The sequence below is a fragment of the Lissotriton vulgaris genome, chromosome 8 (genome assembly GCF_964263255.1).
Source record: "Lissotriton vulgaris chromosome 8, aLisVul1.2, whole genome shotgun sequence".
Lineage (NCBI taxonomy): Eukaryota > Metazoa > Chordata > Amphibia > Caudata > Salamandridae > Lissotriton > Lissotriton vulgaris.
The window spans coordinates 1,239,653,846-1,239,678,714 of NC_141696.1; the positions used below are offsets into that span (position 1 = coordinate 1,239,653,846).

Here is a 24,869-nt window from a genome sequence, read left to right on the forward strand (position 1 = left end):
TTTGTGACTATATGTGGCCCTGATGAAGAAATCAATTCCCACAGCATGCGTTGATTTGATGTTAAAATAAACTTTTTTGGGTTGAACTTTGGATACTGTGCCCTCAAATTATTGTTTGGAAGATTATTGTGACATTATACACAGGTGAGCATGCTGCTATTAACTGAGGGCAGTAAATGCCTATCAAATAAGGTGATTGCCCAACAGAAGAATAAACCGAAGAATAAACCGGAATCAACCATGTAAGCCAGGAAAGAAAGTTATAGAACTTCCACATCAAAAACAAAAATTCCTGGCTCTCGAGGTGGAATACTTAATCTGCTATGAGTTGGATCACTGTGGAAGGAACTGTCTTTGTTTAAAAATGATCAGATTTTTACGCCAAGAAGCATTCATTGGTTGCAAAAAATCTGTTCTGATGAGTTATGTGATTGATGAAAGGTTTATAGAATTTAGAGGCAAAACTATCTTCCCCAAAAGATTTAGTACTTTGCATTAGGTGTATTGCCTCTCGTACTTAATTTTTCCAGAAATGAATTAAGCAGCTGGCAGAGAGAGAGGGTAAAAATACATTAGCTAAAATGCTTAACAATAATGTATTATTTGTTTTACACTTTTATGGTCAAATGTACGACCCACCAATTTGCGATTCGTAAATTGTGTTGCATTTGCGACTCGCAAATTGGGATGCACAACACTCTTTGTAATTCCTAATGGGGTCGCAAATTGCATGCCTCATTAATATTAATAATTGCAAAAAACACAGTTGATGGACAGAATGCAGAACAATGTCTTACATTCACCCCAGTACAAAGATCTGGGCCTAAATCCATCGTTTTTTTTTGCACTCCACACCACCCTAGGTCAGACCAGACACTGGCTATATGCAAATCAGCCTTGACCCTATGCCCCATGGGAACAGTCCAGCCTGAACTACCAAGCCATGTCCTTCCTAGACCGGAATCAAGCATCCAAGGACCGGTTTCTGGCTATCAGCCTTCTTCAGCCTGGATAGCTTGACTCCAGTGATGTGGAGAGCCTGGGACACGGGTCTGAGCATACCCAGCCCACTCGGGGTGAAAATTGCAAAAAACACAGTTGATGGACAGAATGCAGAACAATGTCTTACATTCACCCCAGTACAAAGATCGGGCCTAAATCCATAGTTTTTTTGCACTCCACACCACCCTAGGTCAGACACTGGCTATATGCAAATCAGCCTTGACCCTGTGCCCCATGGGAACAGTCCAGCCCGAACTACCAAGCCATGTCTTTCCTAGACCGGAATCAAGCATCCAAGGACCGGTTTCTGGCTATCAGCCTTCTTCAGCCTGGATAGCTTGACTCCAGTGATGTGGAGTGCCTGGGACTCACGTCTGAGCATACCCAGCCCACTCGGGGTGAAAATTGCAAAAAACACAGTTGATGGACAGAATGCAGAACAATGTCTTACATTCACCCCAGTACAAAGATCGGGCCTAAATCCATAGTTTTTTTGCACTCCACACCACCCTAGGTCAGACACTGGCTATATGCAAATCAGCCTTGACCCTGTGCCCCATGGGAACAGTCAAGCCCGAACTACCACGCCATGTCTTTCCTAGACCGGAATCAAGCATCCAAGGACCGGTTTCTGGCTATCAGCCTTCTTCAGCCTGGATAGCTTGACTCCAGTGATGTGGAGAGCCTGGGACTCACGTCTGAGTATACCCAGCCCACTCGGGGTGAAAATTGCAAAAAACACAGTTGATGGACAGAATACAGAACAATGTCTTACATTCACCCCAGTACAAAGATCCGGGCCTAAATCCATCTTTTTTTGCACTCCACACCACCCTAGGTCAGACACTGGCTATATGCAAATCAGCCTTGACCCTCTGCCCCATGGGAACAGTCCAGCCCGAACTACCAAGCCATGTCTTTCTAGACCGGAATTAAGCATCCAAGGACCGGTTTCTGGCTATCAGCCTTCTTCAGCCTGGATAGCTTGACTCCAGTGATGGCGAGAGCCTGGGACTCACGTCTGAGCATACCCAGCCCACTCGGGGTGAAAATTACAAAAAACACAGTTGATGGACAGAATGCATAACAATGTCTTACATTCACCCCAGTACAAAGATCTGGGCCTAAATCCATTGTTTTTTTGCACTCCACACCACCCTAGGTCAGACACTGGCTATATGCAAATCAGCCTTGACCCTGTGCCCCATGGGAACAGTCCAGCCCGAACTACCAAGCCATGTCTTTCCTAGACCAGAATCAAGCATCCAAGGACCGGTTTCTGGCTATCAGCCTTCTTCAGCCTGGATAGCTATGCTCAGACATGAGTCCCAGGCTCCCCACATCACCGGAGTCTAGCTATCCAGGCTGAAGAAAACTGATAGCCAGAAACCGGTCCTTGGATGCTTGATTCCGGTCTAGGAAAGACATGGCTTGGTAGTTCGGGCTGGATTGTTCCCATGAGGCACAGGATCAAGGCTGATTTGCATAAAGCCATTGTCTGACCTAGGGAGGTGTGGAGTGCAAAAAAACAATGGATTTAGGCCCAGATATTTGTACTTGGGTGAATGTAAGACATTGTTCTGCATTCTGTCCATCAACTGTGTTTTTTGCAAAAGTCATTGCTATGGCTAGCACTCACAGGGATGGTGGCCTGCTGGGGTCAGCAAACTACCATGTCTGTGACTGCTTTTTAAGAAATAATTATTTTTATTGAACCCGTTTTCCTTAATGGCAAATGGGATGCATTTAAAAAAGAAAAATGAAACTTCAGTTTAATTTCTTTAAGGACAGGCAGTGGCCCCTGGCGGGCCGAGTTTGCGCTATATAAAACTCTCAACAAAGAAAAAAAAAGGGGGACAGAGGTCAAGGGCCACTTCTCCTGATACAGTAACTGACTGTGAAATGAATGGATATTGCGAGCCAGCAGCTTTCTCTATAATCAAACGGTTAGTCCTTTCCACGAAACCATTGGCTTGAGTCCTGAACAAGGCAACTCTCTCATGCTTCACACCCATTTTACAAAGATATTCTTGCATTCCTCTTGACACTAACTGAGGCCCATTGTCTGATACAAGTGTTTTTAGAATTCCCTCATTCATAAAAACTCTATCCAGAAACGTGATGACTTTTTCTGTTACAATGCTGTCAGTAGTTTCTACAACAAACCATTTGGAATGATAATCTATCAAAACCAGTAGAAACTTACAATTTGAACCTTATCTGGAAATTGGACCAAGGAAATCTAATGCTACTCTTTCCCAAGGACGTAGCAGAAACTTTACGCATGCAAGAGGCGGTTGGCGTACAATTTTAGTTTTATCGCGAGTGGCACAAGCATAGCAATACTTAATGGCTTCTTCAACATCTTTATCTAATCCAGACCACCAAAACGATTGACGTACACGCCTTTTAGTCATGTTCCTGCCCAGGTGTCCTTCGTGAGCAATGTTGACAATTTTAGATCTAGGTTCTGACGGTGGTACCAATTTGTTCCTTCTCCATAACTTACCTTCTCTAACACTCAATTCTGACTCCACATTATTACAACCTTTGAAGCAATAGGCATGAACAAGATCGCCACCCCAACCATCAGATACACCTTGCATGACCTTTTGTAACACATCGTCATTCAGCATTGCTGAATCCCATTCCTCCTTAACAAAAGCTTGTTCCTCACTATACCTTATTACGTCAACTTCAACTTCACATTCTTCCTCACTCACCGTAATAGGCATCCTAGACAGTTTGCTAAAATAATCTTGAGGCCTTTCATATATTCAACCTCAAAATTATATTCCAATACTAACAGAATCCATCTTGAAATCCTTGAAGTTACACTTCCTTCAAGTCCTCTACCTCCTTTAAACTTGTCGGCAGCATTCAACACCGTCTCTCACCCCATCCTGATTGACCGTCTTCGGTCGAAGGGCATTCAGGGGAAGGCCCTGGAGTGGCTGACCTCTTTTTTGTCTAATCGCACCCAGGCAGTCTATACTCACCCTTTTACCTCTGTTAGTCGTACCCTGAAATGGGGTGTCCCTCAAGGCTCGGCTTTGAGCCCACTATTGTTCAATGTCTATTTTTCTCCTCTGGCTGAACTCATTGCTAGGTCGGGCATCATAGCTACTTGCTATGCAGATGATATTCAGCTGCTTTTCTCCTATGAGAGTGCCAAGCAGACTACTTTTGATCCTCTGAAGGATTGTCTGCGGGACATTTCAAAATGGATGGACCATAACTGCCTCCGCATGAATGCGGCGAAAACGGCGGTTCTCTTTTTCCATCAACCCTCCCCTCTTGATGCAACTCTCTGGTGGCCACAGGAACTCAGCCTTCCCCCTGTCCCTAAGGAGTCTGTAAACAATCTAGGGGTCAAGTGGGACTCAAATATTTCTTTTAGCAACCAAATACAGACCGTTTCCGCCGCTTGTTTTTCCAAGATCAGGATGATTAGGAAATTCATCACCTATCTCCCTAGTGACACCAGGAAAACCATAGTCCAGGCATTGATTACATCTCACCTGGACTATGCGAACGGCCTGTATTTAGGGTTGCCCGCGGGCCTCCTACATCGGCTCCAGACAGTCCAGAATGCGGCTGTTCGGCGGGTCTGCGGGGTTTCCCTACGCACCCATATTTTGCCACATCGCAGAGCATTACATTGGCTACCAATCCATCAAAGAGCTGCATTCAAAGCCATGACCTTAGCCCATCGAGCAACTAGGGGTAGGGGATCGGCCTACCTCTCTGTTAGTATCCGTCCTTACTGTAACTCTCTGAACCTCCATTCCAACTCCCAACATCTGCTTTCCATACCAAGATTCAGGAAAGCACGTTCTGGAGGTAAAACCTTCCAGGTCTGTGCCACAACTCTCTGGAACAAACTCCCGATCGCAATTAGGATGATCCAGGAAGAATTACCCTTCCGTAAGGCACTAAAAACTTTTCTCTTTTGTTAATCCCCCCAGGACTATCACTCTGCTTTCACTCAGAAGCGCCGGGACACCCCGTTGGGGTAGCTGCGCACTATATAAAATACACAAATAAAATAAACAAATGTTTAAGTGGTTTGTGATCAGTACGAAGCTTAAATGGCAGGCCCCAAACAAAATACCAAAATGTTTAATTCCCCAGCAGCACGCTAGAGCTTCTTTCTCTATTACGGAATACGATGTCTAAGCTCCTTGCAACCTCCTGGATGCAAATCCAATAATTTTTTCTTCACCATTATTTACCTGTGTCAAAACAGCCCCAATCCCGACTGCACTGGCATCAGTGGTGATAAAAGTTTTATCTCTGACATCAAAATGTCCAAGACTAGGTGCACACAGATTACCATCTTTGACTTTCTTGAATGCCCTGTCACATGCATCACACCACACAAAAGACACACCTGACTTCATTAATGCACGTAATGGCTCCAGAATTTCGGTAAATCCCCTCACGCATTTGGAGCAATACTCCACCAGTCCCAAGAAACTTTTAAGTTGGTACTTATTCATGGGAGTGGGAGCATCTCTAATTGCAGATACAATACTCTTCTTAGGCTTGATCCCACCCTTAGAAATCTCATGCCCTAGATAATTCACACAACATTTCCCTAATTTACATTTTTTCCTCTTTATAGTCAATCCGTTTTCCAGCATGCGACATAAAACTTCATCCATTACTTTGTCATGATGTTCATCGTGTCTACCTACAATCAGCACATCATCTTGAAAACACAAAACGTCCTTTATCCCCTGGAGAACCTTTTGCATTACCCTTTGAAACACCGCTGAGGCAGATGCTAGCCCAAACAGCATTGTGAGGTAGCGAAATGCCCCCAGCGGTGTTACAAATGATGTGAGATACCTCAATTCCTCACTGAGATCAATTTGGTGGTAGGCTGCAGACATGTCGATTACGCTAAACACACTACCCCCACCCATGGCAGTTAACATTTCTGAAATGTTTGGCAGTGGTTGGCGATCAACCCAAATGTTCCTATTCAAGTCGCGTAAATCGATGCATAAACAAATCTTCTTCCCACCATCTTTTGGCGCGACGACAATGGGCGCCAACCACTCAGAAGCCTCAATTGGTTCAATTATATTCATCTTCAACAACTTATCAAGCACTTCCTGCAAAGGTCCCCTCATAAGATGAGGCACAGACCTCACCTTATGTACAACAGGTATCGCATTCTTTTTAAGTATAATCTTGTGAGAAAAGTTCTTAAGTTTTCCCAATTCATCTGAAAAAGCATCAGAATATCTCTCCATAATTGATGAATCATAATTGTTAACATCATGCACAACAATAGATTTTACAGGCTCACAAGAGTTAGAATTTAGTGTAATCCCCAGATCTTTTTGGTGATGCCATCCTAATAAGTTTGAACCTCGCTTTGTTAAATACACACGTCCATAAACCTTTTTGCCTTCAAACTCAATCACCATCCATTTAAGAGCTATTATATCAATGGTTTTACCACCATACCCTACTGCTTTAATATCTGGAGTTTCCCAAGACTTCTCATCGCTCAATGCACCCCATGTTTTGAAATACATTTCTTTAGATAACAGTATATACAGACTACCTGAATCAATCCACATCCTTACACCTTTTGAGTCCAAATTGATGATGCTATGCGGCTTCTCTAACTTGTCAGTGCTTTCCACATTGATATTGTCAATACTTGTGTTCACAAGCTCTTCAGATATATGGCAAACTTGAGAAATAGCAATGTTATCAATACACGGTATTAATTCATGAACATCTTCACATGAATCATCAACCTCTTGTACAAAGGGCATTTTCATCCTGCATGCTTTAGCAAGATGACCTCTCTTCCCGCATATTCTACAAATGGCATTCCTACCCATGCATTTGGTGTTGGGGGCAATGTGACCTGGTGCACCACAACGATAACACTTGATAGGACGGGTACCCACATTAGGAGAAGACTTATTGACTTGAAAATAATCATTTCCCTTATCAGCCGTTTTGTTCAAAGGTTTAGGCTGAGATTTGACAATTGGCTTGATTATTTTAGTCTTATCAATAGATGCATGAATTTCAGAACTTTTGGAGGATATATATTTTGATTCAGAATCTTTAACTACTAATGAATTAGTACATTTATCCATTTCTTTAATCCACATATCTGTGTGTTTCAGCCCTTTAGCTATTTGTATGGCTTCCTCTGAAGTGGAATCTCTTATAAGTAATTTCTCACGTACTCTTTTATTATTGGTACATCTTACTATTTGATCACGTATGAGTGAATCTGCTAATTTTTCAAACTGACATGTTAGTGATAGACCTCTTAAAGCAGCTACATAAGTTGCTATATCTTCATCCATTTTCTGAACCCTACAGAAAAACTTGTCTTTCAAGAACTACATTTATCTTAGTAATAAACCTTGAATCTAACATCTGCATGCTCATATCGTATATATTACTAGGTTGACCATCCCCTACCCCAAGGGAAACTTCAGGGAGGTTTTCATACAAACGCCTCCCCTCTACTCCTAAATTGTGTAGTAATATAGCTTTTTTTTCATGCTGGCGGCCCCTATTTATCTACACTTGTGGCTAGAATGTATGTTAAAATTATTTTTTTCCATTCTTTCCACGGAATAACAGGCTCTCCAGGGGTTGGCAGAAAAGAAGGGGGTGCAGATAAGCCTTGATCTTACATAGTAAACCAAGTTATTGATTGTTAAATTGTTAAATAAACTTGAATTATAAATAGCATTAACAATCTTTTCAGCTTTTTCTTTGTATGAGTCCACCTGTAAATAAAATATTATGTTAGTTATAAAAAAATAGACTAAGATTATAAATTAAAATCTGTTTTAGAATGATCTTTACTTCAGTCAGTGCCAATCTAGTAATCCTTGTCTTCCTGTGCTACACCTTCGTTCAAAAACGAAGTCTTCTGAATTATGATGGCCTCGTATTGAGTAAATATGAATGGAAACCTTCCCAATTTCCTAAAATGGCCGACAAGCAGCGTCGCATAGTCCGCTTTCTACAGGAGATTGGGCACAATACACCGGCAAGTAATGACGCGATGAAGTAAAGCTGGAACACGCGACCGTCTCAGCGCAGCATTAAAAGTCAGTAAGATTCTGTGTCTTAGCATGACATTCAAAGCCGGTAATATTCCGTGCTTATTTTCCAATTTTAAAATACCTCCTGACAGATGAGAAATCCTCGAAGTAAAATGTTACTTTTTCAGCTGTGATGAACGAATCAGCAGACTTTCGATGATATTCAAGATGAAGTTTATTCAAGATAGAAACTCCACCCGATCACGGAGCGTCTGACCAGCGGCAAGCCAACGGTGACAATGGCCAACCGCGGATCAGGTATCCATGCGCGAGTAACATTACATTTAAAACACAACATGTTTATCCACGAGCAACAGCACGTGTAACAGCACGGTCCTACACCGCGTGAAACATCATGCGGTGTATGACACACAATATACATTACATTACATCACCTTCCCCCTTACAACAGCCAACAATAAATAACTAAATAAACATTCAGAATCTAATAAATTCATTATATCTCTCCGGTACTCTGATACGTCTGCCAAATGAAGAAAAAGTTTGATTATCAGCAACAATTCGTGAATTTACAAATTCCTGACAGTAAGTTGGTTACCAGCTTGGCTAGGAGAAATATCAGTGAATTCATTTGAAACATTAGGTACACTCAGCCAAAAACTCCAATCCAAATTATCTGAACTATTTTCTCTAAGTTAATCTTTAAAGATCTCAGCTTGTTGATCTGTCACTTTCACTAACTGACGCTTATTCCACCAACCCTTTTTACCAAGGAATGCAGCTCCCTTGCTAACTTTCAAAACCTGAACTGGTGAAAAAAACTTTGAATGGCCTTTGATTACTCTCCCAGGATTCTTAATCAACACCCAGTCACCTGCCAGAATATCCACAAGTTTACCATCCGAACCACCATCAAAATGCAACTTCATTTGTTTTTGTTTATCTCGTACTGTCTTCCTAACCGAATCTAAATCAGTTGTTTTCCCAACAGCATTTTGACACAACCACGAAGGAAACAAAATAGAACGATTCTCTCTCCCTCTAAGAAGAGAAAAAGGAGACACTCCAGTAACACAATGAGGAGATGTATTATAGTGCCAGACTTTTTGTTTGACAAACTCCCCAACCTTATAGCCACATGACACTGCGGTCTGGATACCCTCTTTAATTACCTTGTTCCCCCTCTCAACTAAACTGTTGTAGGTTGGAGAATATAATGCCACCTTCAATTGCTTGATATCCATCTCCTTCAAAAATTTACACATTTTATCTGAAACAAAATGTGTCCCATTGCCCGTGACAATTGACTTAGGGGACCCTTCCAAATCAAAAATCTTTTTGAGAAAATCTATGGTAGAATCCAAATCTGGAGATTTTACAAAATCAAAATACATCCATTTTGAAAAATAATCGACTAATAAAATCACATACTTATTCTCTTGTTGCAAGATGGAATACGGCCCTGAAAAGTCAATACCAATTTTTTCCCAGGGTGAGTCAGGAAACTCAGTAGGATGCAAAGGTACCTTTAAAGTGCGCCAATGTTTGTCAGACAACAAACATTCAGGACAAGAGTCAATCAAATTCCTGACTTGAATATCCATTGAAGGCCACCAATAATGTTGTTTAATACGCATAGACGTTTTAGTCACCCCTAAATGACCTTGGTGTGCCTTATTTATGATGGATTCACGAAGTCTGAAAGGAGGGACAAATTTCTCCCCTCTCCGAATTATACCATTCTCCACTGAGAGTTCCTCCGCAACTTGAGCAAATCTACGCAGATCACCGCTCAAACCCCTAGGCTCAGGCCAACAATGGGTAGCAAAGTCCATAACTTTTAACAAAACATTGTCAACTGCGGCAGCCTCCTTCCAATCACTCTCAGAAATAACATCACTCATTTCATCTACAGCGCCCACTAGAGTAACACACTCTACATCTTCCACCAGAAAGTCTTCTTCATCATCCTTGACCATTGCCATCCTGGATAAACAATCAGCACGAAAATTCTTGCCCCCCCCACATATGTTTAACTGTGAAATTAAACTCTTGTAACTTCGAAACTAATCTCATAAGTCTCGCTGACATGGAAGCAGAGTTAGACTTATTGAAAATATAAATTAGAGGTTTGTGGTCAGTAACCAACTCGAATTTCCTCCCCCAAATATAAATCTTAAATTTGTGGACCGCCCAGGCACAAGCTAGAGCTTCTCTCTCTATTGTACTGTATCTTTGTTCAAAATCCTTAAGAGCTCTAGAAGCAAATGCGACAGTCTGCACCTGACTGTTAACTTTCTGAGTGAGGACCGCACCCAGGCCAGAAATACTTCTGTCTACTGTAACAACAGAAACAGCATCCTCCCTAAAAGCGTGTATGGCCTTAGCTGAAACAATCATCTTCTTAAGTTCACTGAAAATTCTGTTCAACTCATCAGTCCATATAAAACTGGAACCTTTCCGTAGAAGATGTCTTAAAGGCTCAACCAACTGAGAATAAGATTGCACAAACCTAGCATAATACTCAGCTAAGCCGAGGAAAGATCGTAAAGCATATTTATCTGAAAGAGGTTTTGCATCTTCAATGGCCCTGATAACTGAGAATTTAGGAGTAATGCCTTGGTCAGAGACAGTATGACCTAAATAATCAATTTTGTTCACAGCAAACTTACATTTATCGCTGCGGACTGTCATGTTTCTGGACATTAAAATTGAAAGTACATGTCTTATAATCTTATTATGCTCATCTAAAGTTTTAGCGAAAATCAAAATATCATCAAGGTATGCCTTAACACCTGCTACTCCGTGAAATAACAAATCCATGAGCTTCTGAAAAACACTACCGGCTGATGCTAATCCAAAAGGGAGACGTAGAAATTTAAAAGCTCCAAAGGGTGTGATAAACGATGTAAGTTCTTGAGACTCCTTAGACAATGAAACTTGATGGTACGCTGATCTGAGATCGATCAGCGAAAACCATATGGCCTCCCCAATGTTCGCCAGAAGCTCATGAATCCTAGGAAGTGGATGACAGTCTACGATAATATTCTTATTCAAGGAGCGCAAATCCGCACATGGCCGGATTTCTCCTGTCTTTTTGCGGGCAACTACAATTGGAGCCACCCATTGCGAATAATTAATAGGTGTAATAATGCCTTGATCACATAAATCATTCAACATTTTCTTCAATTCTGATCTTGCACTTAATGGAACCGCTCTAAGCTTATGTGCAACAGGCTGAGCCCCAGGTATCAACCTGATCTTGTGTTCGAATCCTTTCACGCTCCCAACCACTTCCTTAAAAACGGGTTTGAATTCAGAAATAATATCTTGAACATTTGTATCAGAACATATTTATTTATTTCTATTATTTATTTATTTCTGATTTTGTATAGCGCCTGGTTACACTGTCAGTGTGTCCCCGCGCTGTCAGAAGAGTCAGTTGCTCCGACAGTCATAGCAGGACGGGCTAATCTTTAGGAAAGAGGAATGTTTTCAGTTTCCTGCGAAAGATGAGCTCCGATGTTTCCACTCTTAAGCTCAGGGGGAGAGAGTTCCATCTGTGTGCCACCAGAGTACGAAAGGATCTGCCTCCCATTCTGGCTTTTTTGTGTCTGGGGACAGCCAGAAGGCCTGCTCCTAATGAGCGGAGTTGACGGGTGGGCGGGTGGGCGTCCACAATGGAAACAGGAAACAGGAAAATCACTGGAAACAGGTTTAGGTTTAGGTAACTCCCCCACCTTGATAGGGTTATCATCTCCCGGGACTAGATATAGTCCCATCCTAGCAAGATCTTTCCACCCTACAATGTTCTTACCTTTTTCGGCAACATAAATCTTAGTTACTGTTTCCCTCCCAAGACAATGGACCAACCCTTCAAAATAACCCATCATGTTGATATCCTTCTCACCAAATGCCTTGGGATTTACATCAGATTCGATTAGCTCAACTCTTCTATCCCATTTTTCATAAAAAAGTGAGTCTCTGAGGATTGTAAATGGCGAACCCGAATCCGCCATAACCTGTAACGGAACGTTATCTATAATAGCGGAACATAAAGGACCTTTGATAGAATCCACATCGCCATTATAATCTAAAGTTACAACAATATTCTTTAAAGAATTAGAACAAGAATCCACATCAATGAAATTTACATTTGGAGGTTTCTTGTTAAACCTACAAACTCCTTGAAAATTGCCAATTTTCTTGCAAATAGAGCAACGTTTCTTAAGTGCAGGACAGTTTGGAGCATTACCTATGTGGTCTTTCGAACCACATCTATAACAGAAAATAGTCTTTTTCTTTTGAAAAGGTCTATAGTTAATTTGAGTTTTGCTTTTAGAATTGATTGCACAAACAGCTCCTTCCTGATCAGAATCAGAATAGTCCAATGCATTAACTACTTGCTTGGCTGGCTCCATAACCACCTTACTAGTCAAAGTAGACCGTTCAATACTTAAAGCATGGTCAATGACCTCACTTAACAATGAGTTTTTACATCCAAGGATCCTTTGTTTAATTTTCCTAGAAGCGCAATTGAACACAAATTGATCTCTTATAAAATTATCTGGTGAAGGTTCAAAGTTACATGTGATAGCGAGGACTCTTAAGCGCAGAAATGTATTCTTCTACTTTCTCTTCTTCTTTTTGTTTCCTGGAATAAAAATTGTGGCGCTCGAGCATAATATTAGGTTCATCACAGAACTGTTTTTTAAGTCTAACAATGGCTTCAATATAAATATTCCAAGGATTATCTCCACTTTCATCTTGAGAAATAGGAGGAGCTATAGGGGTAATACTTTTAAAAATCCACTGACCTGCTTGACCTAAACATCCAAAAAGAATGCGAATTTACGTTGAGAGGAATACTCAGAAGCATCAATAGCAATCAAATGATTTTCGAATAAACCAAACATTCAGTCCATATAATGTCAGGAGCACCTGGTTTACTCAAAAATGGTGGTGGTTGCGTAATTTGATGCCATTGATTGTTAGACATATTCAAAAATAAAATAAAACAAGAAAATAATAAATTAAGTTTTAGAAATAACACCAGTTGGATAAAAGATCATTAAAATGTGCACAACAACATAATGTTAAACATTATAATATGAATTGCAGTAAAATAGTTTTTTTTATAAAATGTTATAATAAACATGCATAAACAAAGGAATCACTTTTTTTTTAAAGCAAGCAAGTGTATCGTAATATCAATAGGTTTTGAAATTATTTAAAGTAATATGAATATACTGTGTTCAGAAGAAGCGTGCGTATTGCTGAAGCAATACGCTTTAATAACAATTTTCAATTAGGAAGTCAGACTGTGCTTTGAACAAGCGTGCGTATCGCTGAACTAATACGATTTTAAGATTATATTGTTCTGAACAAGCGTGCGTATCGCTGGAATAATACGCAAATATAATTACTCTGATCTGAACAAGCGTGCGTATCGCTGAAGTAATACGCGATTAAAATTATACTGTTCTGAACAAGCGTGCGTATCGCTGTAGTAATACGCAATTATAATTACACTTTCAAACGTGCGTATCCTTGAGATGATGCGCTTTGGTAATTCCTTTAAATAAGGCAGTCAGACACACGTGCGCATCGTTTAAGATACGTCTTCCAAATTGTAAACACACTTCAAATAACAATACCTTAATCTTCACTGGTGACACGTCTATTCAATCAAAGTTCTCAACCTTCACGCCGAATACATCGTTGAAATGCGTGTGGTGAAATAGACAAAACCAATGATATTAAGTCTTTCACTCAGCTGATTGACACCAACCAATTGGCAAGGCTCTTTAACGAAGTACGAAGAATCATCCAGTAAACAAGTAGACACGCCTCTAAAATCTCGGATAGCCAATTGAAACTTGTGTCTTACCAAAAAGGTCTTGCTTCGTGATAAACAGGAAATATTTTCCAAGGACGACAATACCGGAATGAGAGGCAGAGTCAAATCCAGAATTTCCGAAGTAAGTTGAATATAAATTCCTGCGTGGGTATGGGGTGGAGTTTAATTCACCAATCGTCGCCAAAATGTGATGAACCAATCAGCAGACTTTCGATGATATTCAAGATGAAGTTTATTCAAGATAGAAACTCCACCCGATCGCGGAGCGTCTGACCAGCGGCAAGCCAACTGTGACAATGGCCAACCGCGGATCAGGCATCCATGCGCGAGTAACATTACATTTAAAACACAACATGTTTATCCATGAGCAACAGCACATGCACGTGTAACAGCACGGTCCTACACCGTGTGAAACATCACGCGGTGTATGACACACAATATACATTACATTACATCAGCAATAAAGAATTCTCTCAGCAGGGGCTTTTAAAGTGGCACCATCGATGTGCATACACTTTAAAGATAGAAGCGCTGCACTTTTTTTTTTACGATTTTGTTGTTTATCAGGCTGTAAATACAAGTACTCAGGCAGTAAATATAAGTACTTCTGGAAACACGAAATTTGAGTTCTTTGGCAAACTGAAGTAAAGTCTCAAATTGATATTTGAGTCTCACAAAGCAACTCGAGCACAGTCTCTTAATGAATGGCAAGGCAAAACAACGTGGCAGTTGGCAGTTTGTTCTTCACATTGCATTAGATATAGAAATGTATATAGGCTGCAGTTGCAACCTTCTGGATGTCGATAAATCAATCAAGCAATTTGTAGATATTAAACTCATTGACGACAATAGGCACCCTTGAGAGATTTGTCAAAGATTTAGCACTTCCTTCTTTTAGATTTGTTAAAAACATATAAGCTCACTTCTTTTAGCTCACAGCTTCCACTGTTCATCTTGATGGGCAATTGAATTTAATCAGATTTAATTTGGAGATTACTCACATTGTAAGATGATTTCCATATTAAAATGTCATCCAAATCCAAGGGTGAAGGTACACTGATGATCTGCCTCTTGCGCAATCCATTGTGCTTTGCACGCGTGGGTTCGGATCCCATCCTCGACGCCAATGTAAAGATGATGTCCAGGCAAGGTGTTCAAGAAAAGTCTTTTATTCCAAGTTAAGAGCAGGCACCTCCAGCTTCATTTCCTACCAGTTTTCAGCTCTCTCTAGTGCTTCAAACATAACATTTTAGCTTGCCTAGCAACTCATGCACATTCTAATAGAGAGAACTCTACAAATACAATACAATTTACTCACGTAGTCACATAGGGGAAGGTGTCCCCTTCCCATTTGCAACAGTTTTACCACCTATTGAAGTAGGTGGTAAACTGTGAGTGTAGTACATGTTATAGTGACTCGCAATTAGGAAGGTGTTGGATGTGGCCCTTTTTGCAGTGTCATCCCTGAACTTTCTGCCTTCCTCCTGTATTCTGTCTTACCTGTTTTTGGTGGTTTTATGACTCTGGGCACTTTACCACTGCTGATCAGTGCTAAAGTGCATATGCTCTCTCTATTGTAAATTGATGTATGGATTAGTGATTCACTGAGTGACTGGTTTGGTTTACTTGTCAGACCCTAGTACAGTGCACTGAGGGCTTGTAAACCAAATGCTGCTGGTGGGCTTGCAGCACTGGTTGTGCCACCAACAAAATCATCTTGTAAAGTGTGTCTCAGTTCTGCCATTGCAGAGCCTGTGTGCAGTCTAGTACTGCCATGTTGACTGCGCAAGTGCACCCACTTGCCAGTCCCTAAACCTTCCCTTTTCTTCATATCAGACACTCCTATGGTAGCCCAAGGGCAAGGTGCATTGTAAGTATAAGTTAGGACAAACCCTGATGTGTGTGGTATGTCCTAATAATGAATTGCAGCTATTTTCGTTTATCACTATTGCAAGGCTACCTATTCCCCAAAGGCCAGAATAATCGGACCTGACTCGGGGAACTAGGTAGAAATTCGAGTTTAGTATGCCTGGGCTCCGAATTATAAAATGCATCTTTTAGTGAAGTTTTTTTTTTAACATTCTGTGTTTGAAAATACCATTTTTAGAAAGTAGGTATTTTCTTGTCTAACTATCCAAGCCTGCCTCTGCTAGGTTGTGTATTCCTTGCCTAGTTTGAGCGACAGGGGCTGGGGGATTCCAGGAGACAGGGTGAGTCAGCACAGGGCTGAATAGAGAGATATGCATGCAGATGGGAGGGAGGAGTTGCACCTGGGACCTGAATAGGCCTGTGCCTTCCCTCCACAATGGTGGCTCCACCTCCTGTGGTGCGTCTGATGTCCCTGCCCTGCACTAGGAAAGGAAAGAAGGAGTCATGTAAACTGAGTGCTCAGGACTGACCAGAACAGGTTTGGACTAGGCAAAGGCCTCTCTGCCTTCAGAGAACAAAGGGAAACTGTGTATAAAAGAGGGGAGCCAGACCCCAGAACTTTAGATCACTTAGGGACAAGAAGAAACCTTTGCTGAGGAGTGGAACCAGAGAGACTGAGGAGAGACTATCCCTAAGCTGAAGTGCTGCTTGGGGGATTGGCCTGCAGTGGTTGCCTGACTGCCAAAGAAAGTAGAGAGGAACTTTGTGTACTTTCATCAACTTGTAAGGATCTCCAAGGCCTTGAGAAAAGAGCTTGCCTCCTACTGAAGTCTCAGGGACAACAAACTTCACCCACCAGCTCCCCAAGAGTTCTTTGGAAGTGCCTGCAGTTGTGCTGGGCTTTCTGAGGAACTGCGTGTCGCAAGGAGCTGGAAGCACGACTCGCGAGCAAGAAGCGTGATGCTGAACTGCTGCTGTCGCTTCACAACACGAGAGCACCTTGCATCGCTGGAGAAGAGGAACGATGTTGCAGCATACGCCACCCCATCACCGGGAAGCATGTTGCAGGGCCTGTCGCAGCCCACAAGAACCGCTGAGTCATCGCAGGGCAACCGAAGCACCTCGCATCGCCGGAGAAGAGGATCGACGTCACAGCAGACGCCATCGCATCACCCGGAAGCGTGTCGCAGAGCCTGTCGCGGCTCGCATCGTTGTCAAAACACCGCGCATCACCGGAGAAGAGGATCGACGTCGCAGCAGACGCCGCCAAATCACTGGGAAGCATGTCGCAGGGCCTTTCGCGGTCCGCATTGTATCGCACCAAGAAGAAGACAACATCTTTATTTCTTTGCACCAAATCTTCATCGCATCACGGCATTGCTTGCCGCATTGCCCTGGAAGTGCAGTAAGAAACCAAGGCATCACCTGCCCTCGCAAAGAAGAAGCGACGCATCACCATCCCCAACGCAGCAGTAGGGAACCGACGTATCACCGTTCTTGCGTGTAAGGAACCGATGCATCACCTTCCCTGCAACACTTTCACTGTATTGGGTTACGTATTTTAAGGTACATTGACTCAAAGTGTCACATTTTACATCCAAGAGAGAACTAAGCTAATTCTACCATTCTAAGTACAATGTGGTGGATTTTTGTCGTTTGTGGTCTTGTGTTAAATCTATATAAAAGATACTTATTTTTAATATACAACTTGTGTAGTGTCAATCTGTAGTGTTGTCACTTGGTTACTGTATGTGTTCACAAATGCTTTGCACACTGCCTCTGAGATATGCCTGTCTGCTCGTGCCAAGCTACCAAAGTGAGCAGGGGGTGAGCAGGGTTTATTTTAGGAGTGTACTCCCCTACCCTGACTAGATGCAAGGGTCTCTATTTGTCACAGGTACCTACCTATGCCAAATAGAGACCCCCCAAATCTAACAGAAGGGATGCCCCTTCCTAATAGCGAGATTCGCAAACCCTATTTTGCAAGTCAGTGACTCGCAAAATAGTATTTGTACATGCCATTACCCATTTTTGGTGTCGCAAAAGGGAGGTCCATAGTAAATAATACAAATAATAATGTATTAGTCACTATTTGTGAAATAAAAACAGGGCAGGAAACAAGGAGAACTGAGTCCCGACGCTCATAAATGCTAGCTGCTCCTGGTAATGGGACAAGAAAAGCTTAGGTAATGTGTCTGGTTGGTGCTGGAAGTTCAGACCAGGTCAGTAGTCTTACACATTCAGAATGTGCACACAGATGTATTCAGGAAGGGGATGACTACCTAGCTCCAGAACTCACAGTTCTCATGTGGAGGAGGTGCAGTGCATTTGGGGGCCACAACTGCAGCCTTGATAGGTAATTCAAGGAGAACAGAACCTTTGTGGCTAGTGGCACCGTTGAGCATAGAACATGACCATGACTACCTGAAAAGCCAGGTTTTCAGGTTTATGGAGAATTCAAGATATGAGGAAGAGGTGTTATGTGTAGCGGCAGGTCATTCCACACTTAAGGAGCTATGTAGGAAAAGGCTTGACCACCGGAACTGGTTTACCTTATGCGTGGGATTTGTGCAAGTAAAAGCCCAGTCGAGTGGTGGTGTCTGGAATGTTTGTGAAAGCAGATGCGATTGTTGAGGTATGCTGGACCAGTATTATGTAGTGCCTTGAAAGTGTGGGTGAGGAGTTTGAATTGTGCTCGTTTACGAATGGTGAGCCGCTGTACAGATAACTGCTTGACAAAGCTATCTGAAGGTGGCATTAAATTTCTGAGGATTATGTGATTTCTCCTAACTTTAAGCTGGTCTGATTAAAGACAGTCACGTGTTTCTGAATACTGTAAGGCTACATGCAACGTATGTGAATATATCACTGATAACCAGACACAAAGCCAGTGTTGCAGGTAAATACTTTCTGCACTTTCTTCGTCTTTCTCAGGGGCCAAGTGTTATTATCTTTCCATGGTAAGGCTCTTGTAATGCCATTTTTTGGTGTTCATGAGTTAGGACCTCCTTTGCAAAGCAGATCTTACCACTATGATGGATATCACCCATCCTTCAATCCAAGCTCAGACATTATACCGGTAGAAGGAAGCATTTACAGTGTATATTCTTTCCCTTTTTGAACACAAAAATGACGGTATAGGATGTACTTTATCCTCAACAGTGATCCAATAATACATAGGGTGATTCTGTGTTCTCTTCTCTCTACTTATCTCTTCCTGGCAGGTTTCTGAAGGAATATGTCATAATAATTAGGTTGTAGTTCTCTCCTTATCGCTTCCTGGCAGGTTTCTGAAGGAATATGTCATAATAATTAGTCAGTAGCCTATCTCTTTCTGCTCTGTGCCGTCCCATGCCCAACCCAGCCTCCCACCAAGTACATCTCAGTGCAATATCAAGTTTGTGATCAGGCTCCAGTCCTGATAGAGGTAAAATAGTTAACTTGTTTTGAAAACATTTGTAGTGTCACTTATCTGTATGTTCTTTAACACCCAGGTGTTGGAGGTGCTCTAGAGAATGATGACCCCTCAAAGATGGTGATGGTGTTGGCTGCCACAAACTTTCCATGGGACATCGATGAGGCATTACGAAGAAGATTAGAAAAAAGGATTTACATACCTCTGCCAACAGGTAAAGTGTTATGCATCTCCTATTTGCGTATTAGGGACAGCAGTAAGTGCCATTTTAGTGTACCCAAATCCTTGTAAAGAGCCAGCGGAAATGGAGAATAAGGAAGAAAATAAGTATTTAGACAATTGGTTTGGGGATGTTGGCTAGCTTGTTGCATAATTTATAGAGCTATATAGTATATATCCAGAGTCATACCTAGTAGACAATGGCCACTACACTGTTCTCCTATATCGCCTCACATAGACCTGCATTCAAAAGGATCATTAAATATAGAGGAGGTCAAAACAAAAACTAACCTATCAATCAATCATAACACTTGTATAGCGCGCTACTCACCCGGGAGGGTCTCAAGGCGCTTGGGGGAGGGGGTCCGCTACTGCTCGAACAGCCAGGTCTTGAGTTGTCTCCTGAAGGCGAGATGGTCCTGGGTCAGTCGAAGGTGGATGGGGACGGAGTTCCATGTCTTGGCCGCCAGATAGGAGAAGGATCTGCCTCCGGCGGTGGCTCTTCGGATGCCTATTGTTTATTAGAAATGTATTCTTATAGCATATGTGGCTGTAGCTACACATGCTTAACATATTTCTACTATCTAGTGTTGGGCTCAGGTGTTTGCAAGTTATTTTTGTATGAAACCTCTCAAGTCATGAGTTGTGGTATGACTCCTCATTTCAATGTACATTGTGCATGAGTACCGACACCATTTTAGATTGTTTTTGTCTGCCAAAGGTTCGGACTTGCACAGAGTGGGCTCTGAGATTGTTGTTTCCTGATCATGTGTTTTTTTGTCAGCCCCATTTGACTACTTTCCATTCTCATTTTGTCTGTTTTGAACATTTTCCTGTACCTTCATTCCCGCAATGAGTAAATACCTTTGGCAGCCCCAAAGACCTTCTTCGATGCCGGGGGCGTTGAGCACCTCACACCCTTTGGGGCCAAGAATGCCTCCAGTCCTTCATTTCCAGAGAATGCTATAAGGATGAAGGAACAAACGGACACCTTCTCAGAACCACTGACACACGAAATAACCCTGAACAGACTCATGAGGTGTGCAATCTGTGCCTGTCCCCTGACCAAAACGCCTCCTCTTGTCTGTTGTACCCCACCTACCAATCCAAGAAGACCCTTCAATACATAAGGGTACAACGCTGGATGCACAGTAGCATGCATCAGCAGCAACAGAGTCCCTGAACATCTTTGGTGAAGAAGATCTACCCACATCCTGGTGTTTGATTATACCTCAGTCCCCTGAGGTCCACTAGTAATATATAACTATCCATCTCACACTGTGATCCAAAATTCTACTAATACTAGCAGGATGGATGATTTGATGAATGAAGGTAAAATGCTAGCTACCTTTCTAGATGTGCATAGATTGGCAAAAGACTAAAGGTGCAATTGGTAAAGGATCTTGAGATGCTATTGTAGGACAGTTTGTAGAGCAGCAGGGAAGCAGGCCGTACTCTACAATTTGAAAGAAGGCTTTTTGACAATATTTCATGATTTCACCATTGGAAAAAAGAGAAGGAGGATGCCTTGCCTGGTCCAGAAAAGCTGTAGTTCCCACATTTTCTGGGATGGTATTTGCCCTCAAACTCTGGGTCCATTGGGGTTTGTGGTACTGCCAAGAACTGTACCATGCCCCTCTGAATCTGAGAACAGTTACTTCTCTGCTGCTAAAATGAGTTTGAGAAGGAGTCTGTTACATGTCGAAAAGGTCTCCATCTTTGGCTGCAGATTCCTAAATCTTTGTTGGGACATTAGTCTTTGCCTTGACAGTTAACCTGGGAATCTCCAGTGCATCAGTGGTCTTGGCATCTAGATCGTCAAAGGAAGAATATTCTTCCAAAGGTATTACACAGGGCAACAGTAAATGTTTCTTCAGAGAGCTGTCTAGTTGTAGGCAGGGCCAAACTAGATCTGCAGGCAGGGCCAAACTAGAGTTCGGAGAATGGAGGCGATTGCACTCTAAATCTGTGTTTTTGTTCGTGGAGTGAAGCTAAAGCTTTTTATTCTCTACTTACAAGTTTTCTGAATTTGTAGCTTCCTTCAGGTGCAAATTTGTTGACAAGCAGAGACAACCTAATCCCTTAGATTCCTTACCTTTTTTGATTTAATGTAAAGGATTGTCTAAATCCGCTCCAACCTTTGCCTGGTCCAAACCTGCTTGGAGGTACCATCATCATGCCTGCATTTGGGTGCTTTAGTTGAAACTGCACCCTAGCAGAGGTAACCAAATCAGAAGTCAAAGTCTTAGTCATTGCTTTTAAGGTTGCAATATCCCTTCTTCTCTTCAGAGTTAAGTCCCATACCTCATGAAGTCTTGGATCTTCCTCCGAATGTGACAAAGGAGAAGGAGTGAGGGTTCTTGGTGGCACCACTGAGACTCCAGATCTCTCAATGTTTTTCAGCCAGGGACAGTATGGACTATTATTGGTGGTTTTTGGTTTCAGAATAAAGGGTCTGGTGGGGAAGTTGAAATGAACTGTGATCCTTAAGTTTGGTTATGCAAACAAAAAGAAGGAGTATCCCCAGCGTCAGGTTTTTTGAAGGAAAAAACTTTCGGAGGGTGAGTTGTTTGGCACAAGAAAAGGAAAAAGTCAACCTTTTTGATAGGAAACCCCTCACTCACCACCTAGTGGTGACTTGCTTCATCATCGGGGTCCACCCTGGTGACCTAGCGTCACCAGGATGTGCTTCGACACCTGGATTACAGTGGAGCAGGTGTGACTGTTTGTGCAAAAAGAGGTGTTAAAAATTGTCCTGGTAATCTTAAAAACAATCTTTATTACAAAGTAATCAGAACAATGTTTAAAAATTATTGGCGAGATGTACCTTGGTGAGTTACGGCCAAGGTATCTCTATATGTGTGTGGATGGCTTGGTCAACATGTTTCTACCTTTAGGGCAGTAGCCCGGTATTCTTCAGGACCAAAAACAGGTGGATGGGGGGTGTGTGCCCCCTAAAAGGCACACCCTCACCTATCCCCTGTGTACCAACTGGAAAAATTACCAGCGGTTGATGAGCTCTTTAGAATTAAGAGCAATATCTGGTTACAAAAAAGACTTGTTTTAAGTCCTTTGATTACTTCAACGGGCAGGGGGTAGGGTTTTATAATCACCGCACCTAGTTAGTTGGCGGGAAATAAAGCGGCCATTCACCTACTCCTCTCCTCCTCTGCTCGGCTTTTGTAACCAGATATTGCTCTTAATTCTAAAGAGCTCATCAACCGCTGGTAATTTTTCCAGTTGGTACACAGGGGATAGGTGAGGGTGTGCCTTTTAGGGGGCACACACCCCCCATCCACCTGTTTTTGGTCCTGAAGAATACCGGGCTACTGCCCTAAAGGTAGAAACATGTTGACCAAGCCATCCACACACATATAGAGATACCTTGGCCGTAACTCACCAAGGTACATCTCGCCAATAATTTTTAAACATTGTTCTGATTACTTTGTAATAAAGATTGTTTTTAAGATTACCAGGACAATTTTTAACACCTCTTTTTGCACAAACAGTCACACCTGCTCCACTGTAATCCAGGTGTCGAAGCACATCCTGGTGACGCTAGGTCACCAGGGTGGACCCCGATGATGAAGCAAGTCACCACTAGGTGGTGAGTGAGGGGTTTCCTATCAAAAAGGTTGACTTTTTCCTTTTCTTGTGCCAAACAACTCACCCTCCGAAAGTTTTTTCCTTCAAAAAACCTGACGCTGGGGATACTCCTTCTTTTTGTTTGCATAAATATTCCTACCAGGGGAATAGGAGATATCTCTTGTCACTTCCCAAGTGACATTATCCCTTGCTCTCTCTATTTGTTTTCCAATCCTTAAGTTTGGTCTCATGTTCTTTCAAAGCATGTGGGTGCATTTGACCACATAAAAACTGCCCACAGACCTAGGCTTACCCCAAGCACCACATACATTTTGCGCAGGAATCTGCCATTGAAGTTCAATTTCTTCATTTCACTTAGGATCTGAAGCTTTACTTCTGTAGTAACATGGCTCTGCAAAAGGTTTAAGAAAATAATAAGGCAAAATATATCAAGGAAAAGTCCAGAAAACAGGAAGATCAAGAGCCTAGAACCTCTGGTGTGCAAGATAAAAAGGGAATGACAACATTGAGGACCTGGTGTCGCCTCTAAGGCGTTGATACGGCAAATTCTGTGACACCAAGGCGGCTCTGTAACTTGTGCCATGTTGGTGCCACTTAGCACTGATTGGTGATATTAAAGGTGTTCAGTTCGAAACTGGGGATATTTCAAAAGAGGGGGAATCTGCAGAAGGAATTAACAAGTAAAAATAAAAAATTAAACAAATGCTTTTGCTCAGCATTGACAGCAGAAAGCAAGTAAGTGAGATTACAGATGAACAACATAAGGGAACAAGGAGAAGGAGTGGATCTTAGACTCTCAAAATTAAAATAATTTCACCTTAAAACCGCAAACCATGCAATTAATGTATTATTTTTGTTTCTTTTGGATACTGCTCTGGAATCTGCTTTTGGTGTATAGCACATATTAACATAGATAGCTGAGTACATATGCAGTGACAACAAATATACAAATTAAACCTTTGTTGACTGCTCAGTTAATGGGGAGTGAAAACATTGTTAAATGCCTCTGAAAAAGAGTGTATTTCAGTTTATATTTTAACTTCATATGACTTTAATCAAGACTAAGGTCCAGAGAGAGTATTTTGTATATCTACAATTTGTTATGTACATTTTCAATAGTGTCATGTGCTTGTAAAGCAAAGATACCTAGTTTCTGTGTAAATGTTGGATAGCAATATGGTAATATGCGTCAAGCTCCCTGCATAGGCAGACTTTTGCACCACACTAAAAGTTAGAGTTGACACTAGGAGTTTGTAAAGGTTGACGCTGAGTACCATTTAAACCTCACTGAGGGAATTCCTGTTTGAGAAATCTAAGACACAACTACGACTTTTCCTTTGGGCCCAAATAAGCACTTCCCCACACTCATCTATGTTCTTCATAAGAATGGGTGGTAAAAGATACATTGTGGCGATTAAATCCAGAGTTGTTATACACCTCACTGTCAGGATAATTGACACAGAGAATGGGATAATGGTCTAGATGGCCATTAATTGACTAGTTGATGGAGCTTTACCACTAGAATCTTGAGAATCAGATCTGCTGCAGTAGTTAAGGCAGTCCTCAGAGAAACATCACATATCACCAAACAGAATTCTTGACAATTTAAACTAGTATAGACTACCTGTGTTCCAGGAGATAGAATGAATACATAGCATTGATGGTGACTGCGATCTTTTGAAAGCATCTTATTAAGATATTCTGAGATTCTGTTGCTGTCAGCCACCAAGAGAACATCATTAATAACTGGTAGCAAAAAAGATTTAGTGCCCGCATGAGTTCAGAAGGCAACTTTCACTGTAGGTAGCACGTTTGGCCCAACTTGAAAACGGCTCTA

The 24,869-nt window shown here is 41.9% G+C and overlaps 1 protein-coding gene across 1 annotated transcript in view; it reads left to right on the plus strand.

The window, feature by feature from the left end:
* The window catches only part of KATNAL1 (katanin catalytic subunit A1 like 1), a 321,796-nt gene that overhangs the window by 221,447 nt on the left and 75,480 nt on the right, over positions 1-24,869 (plus strand). The window contains exon 9 of the mRNA XM_086935151.1: positions 19,287-19,421. Within this exon, the coding sequence (XP_086791277.1) occupies positions 19,287-19,421 (135 nt within the window). The remainder of the gene's footprint in view (positions 1-19,286; positions 19,422-24,869) is intronic.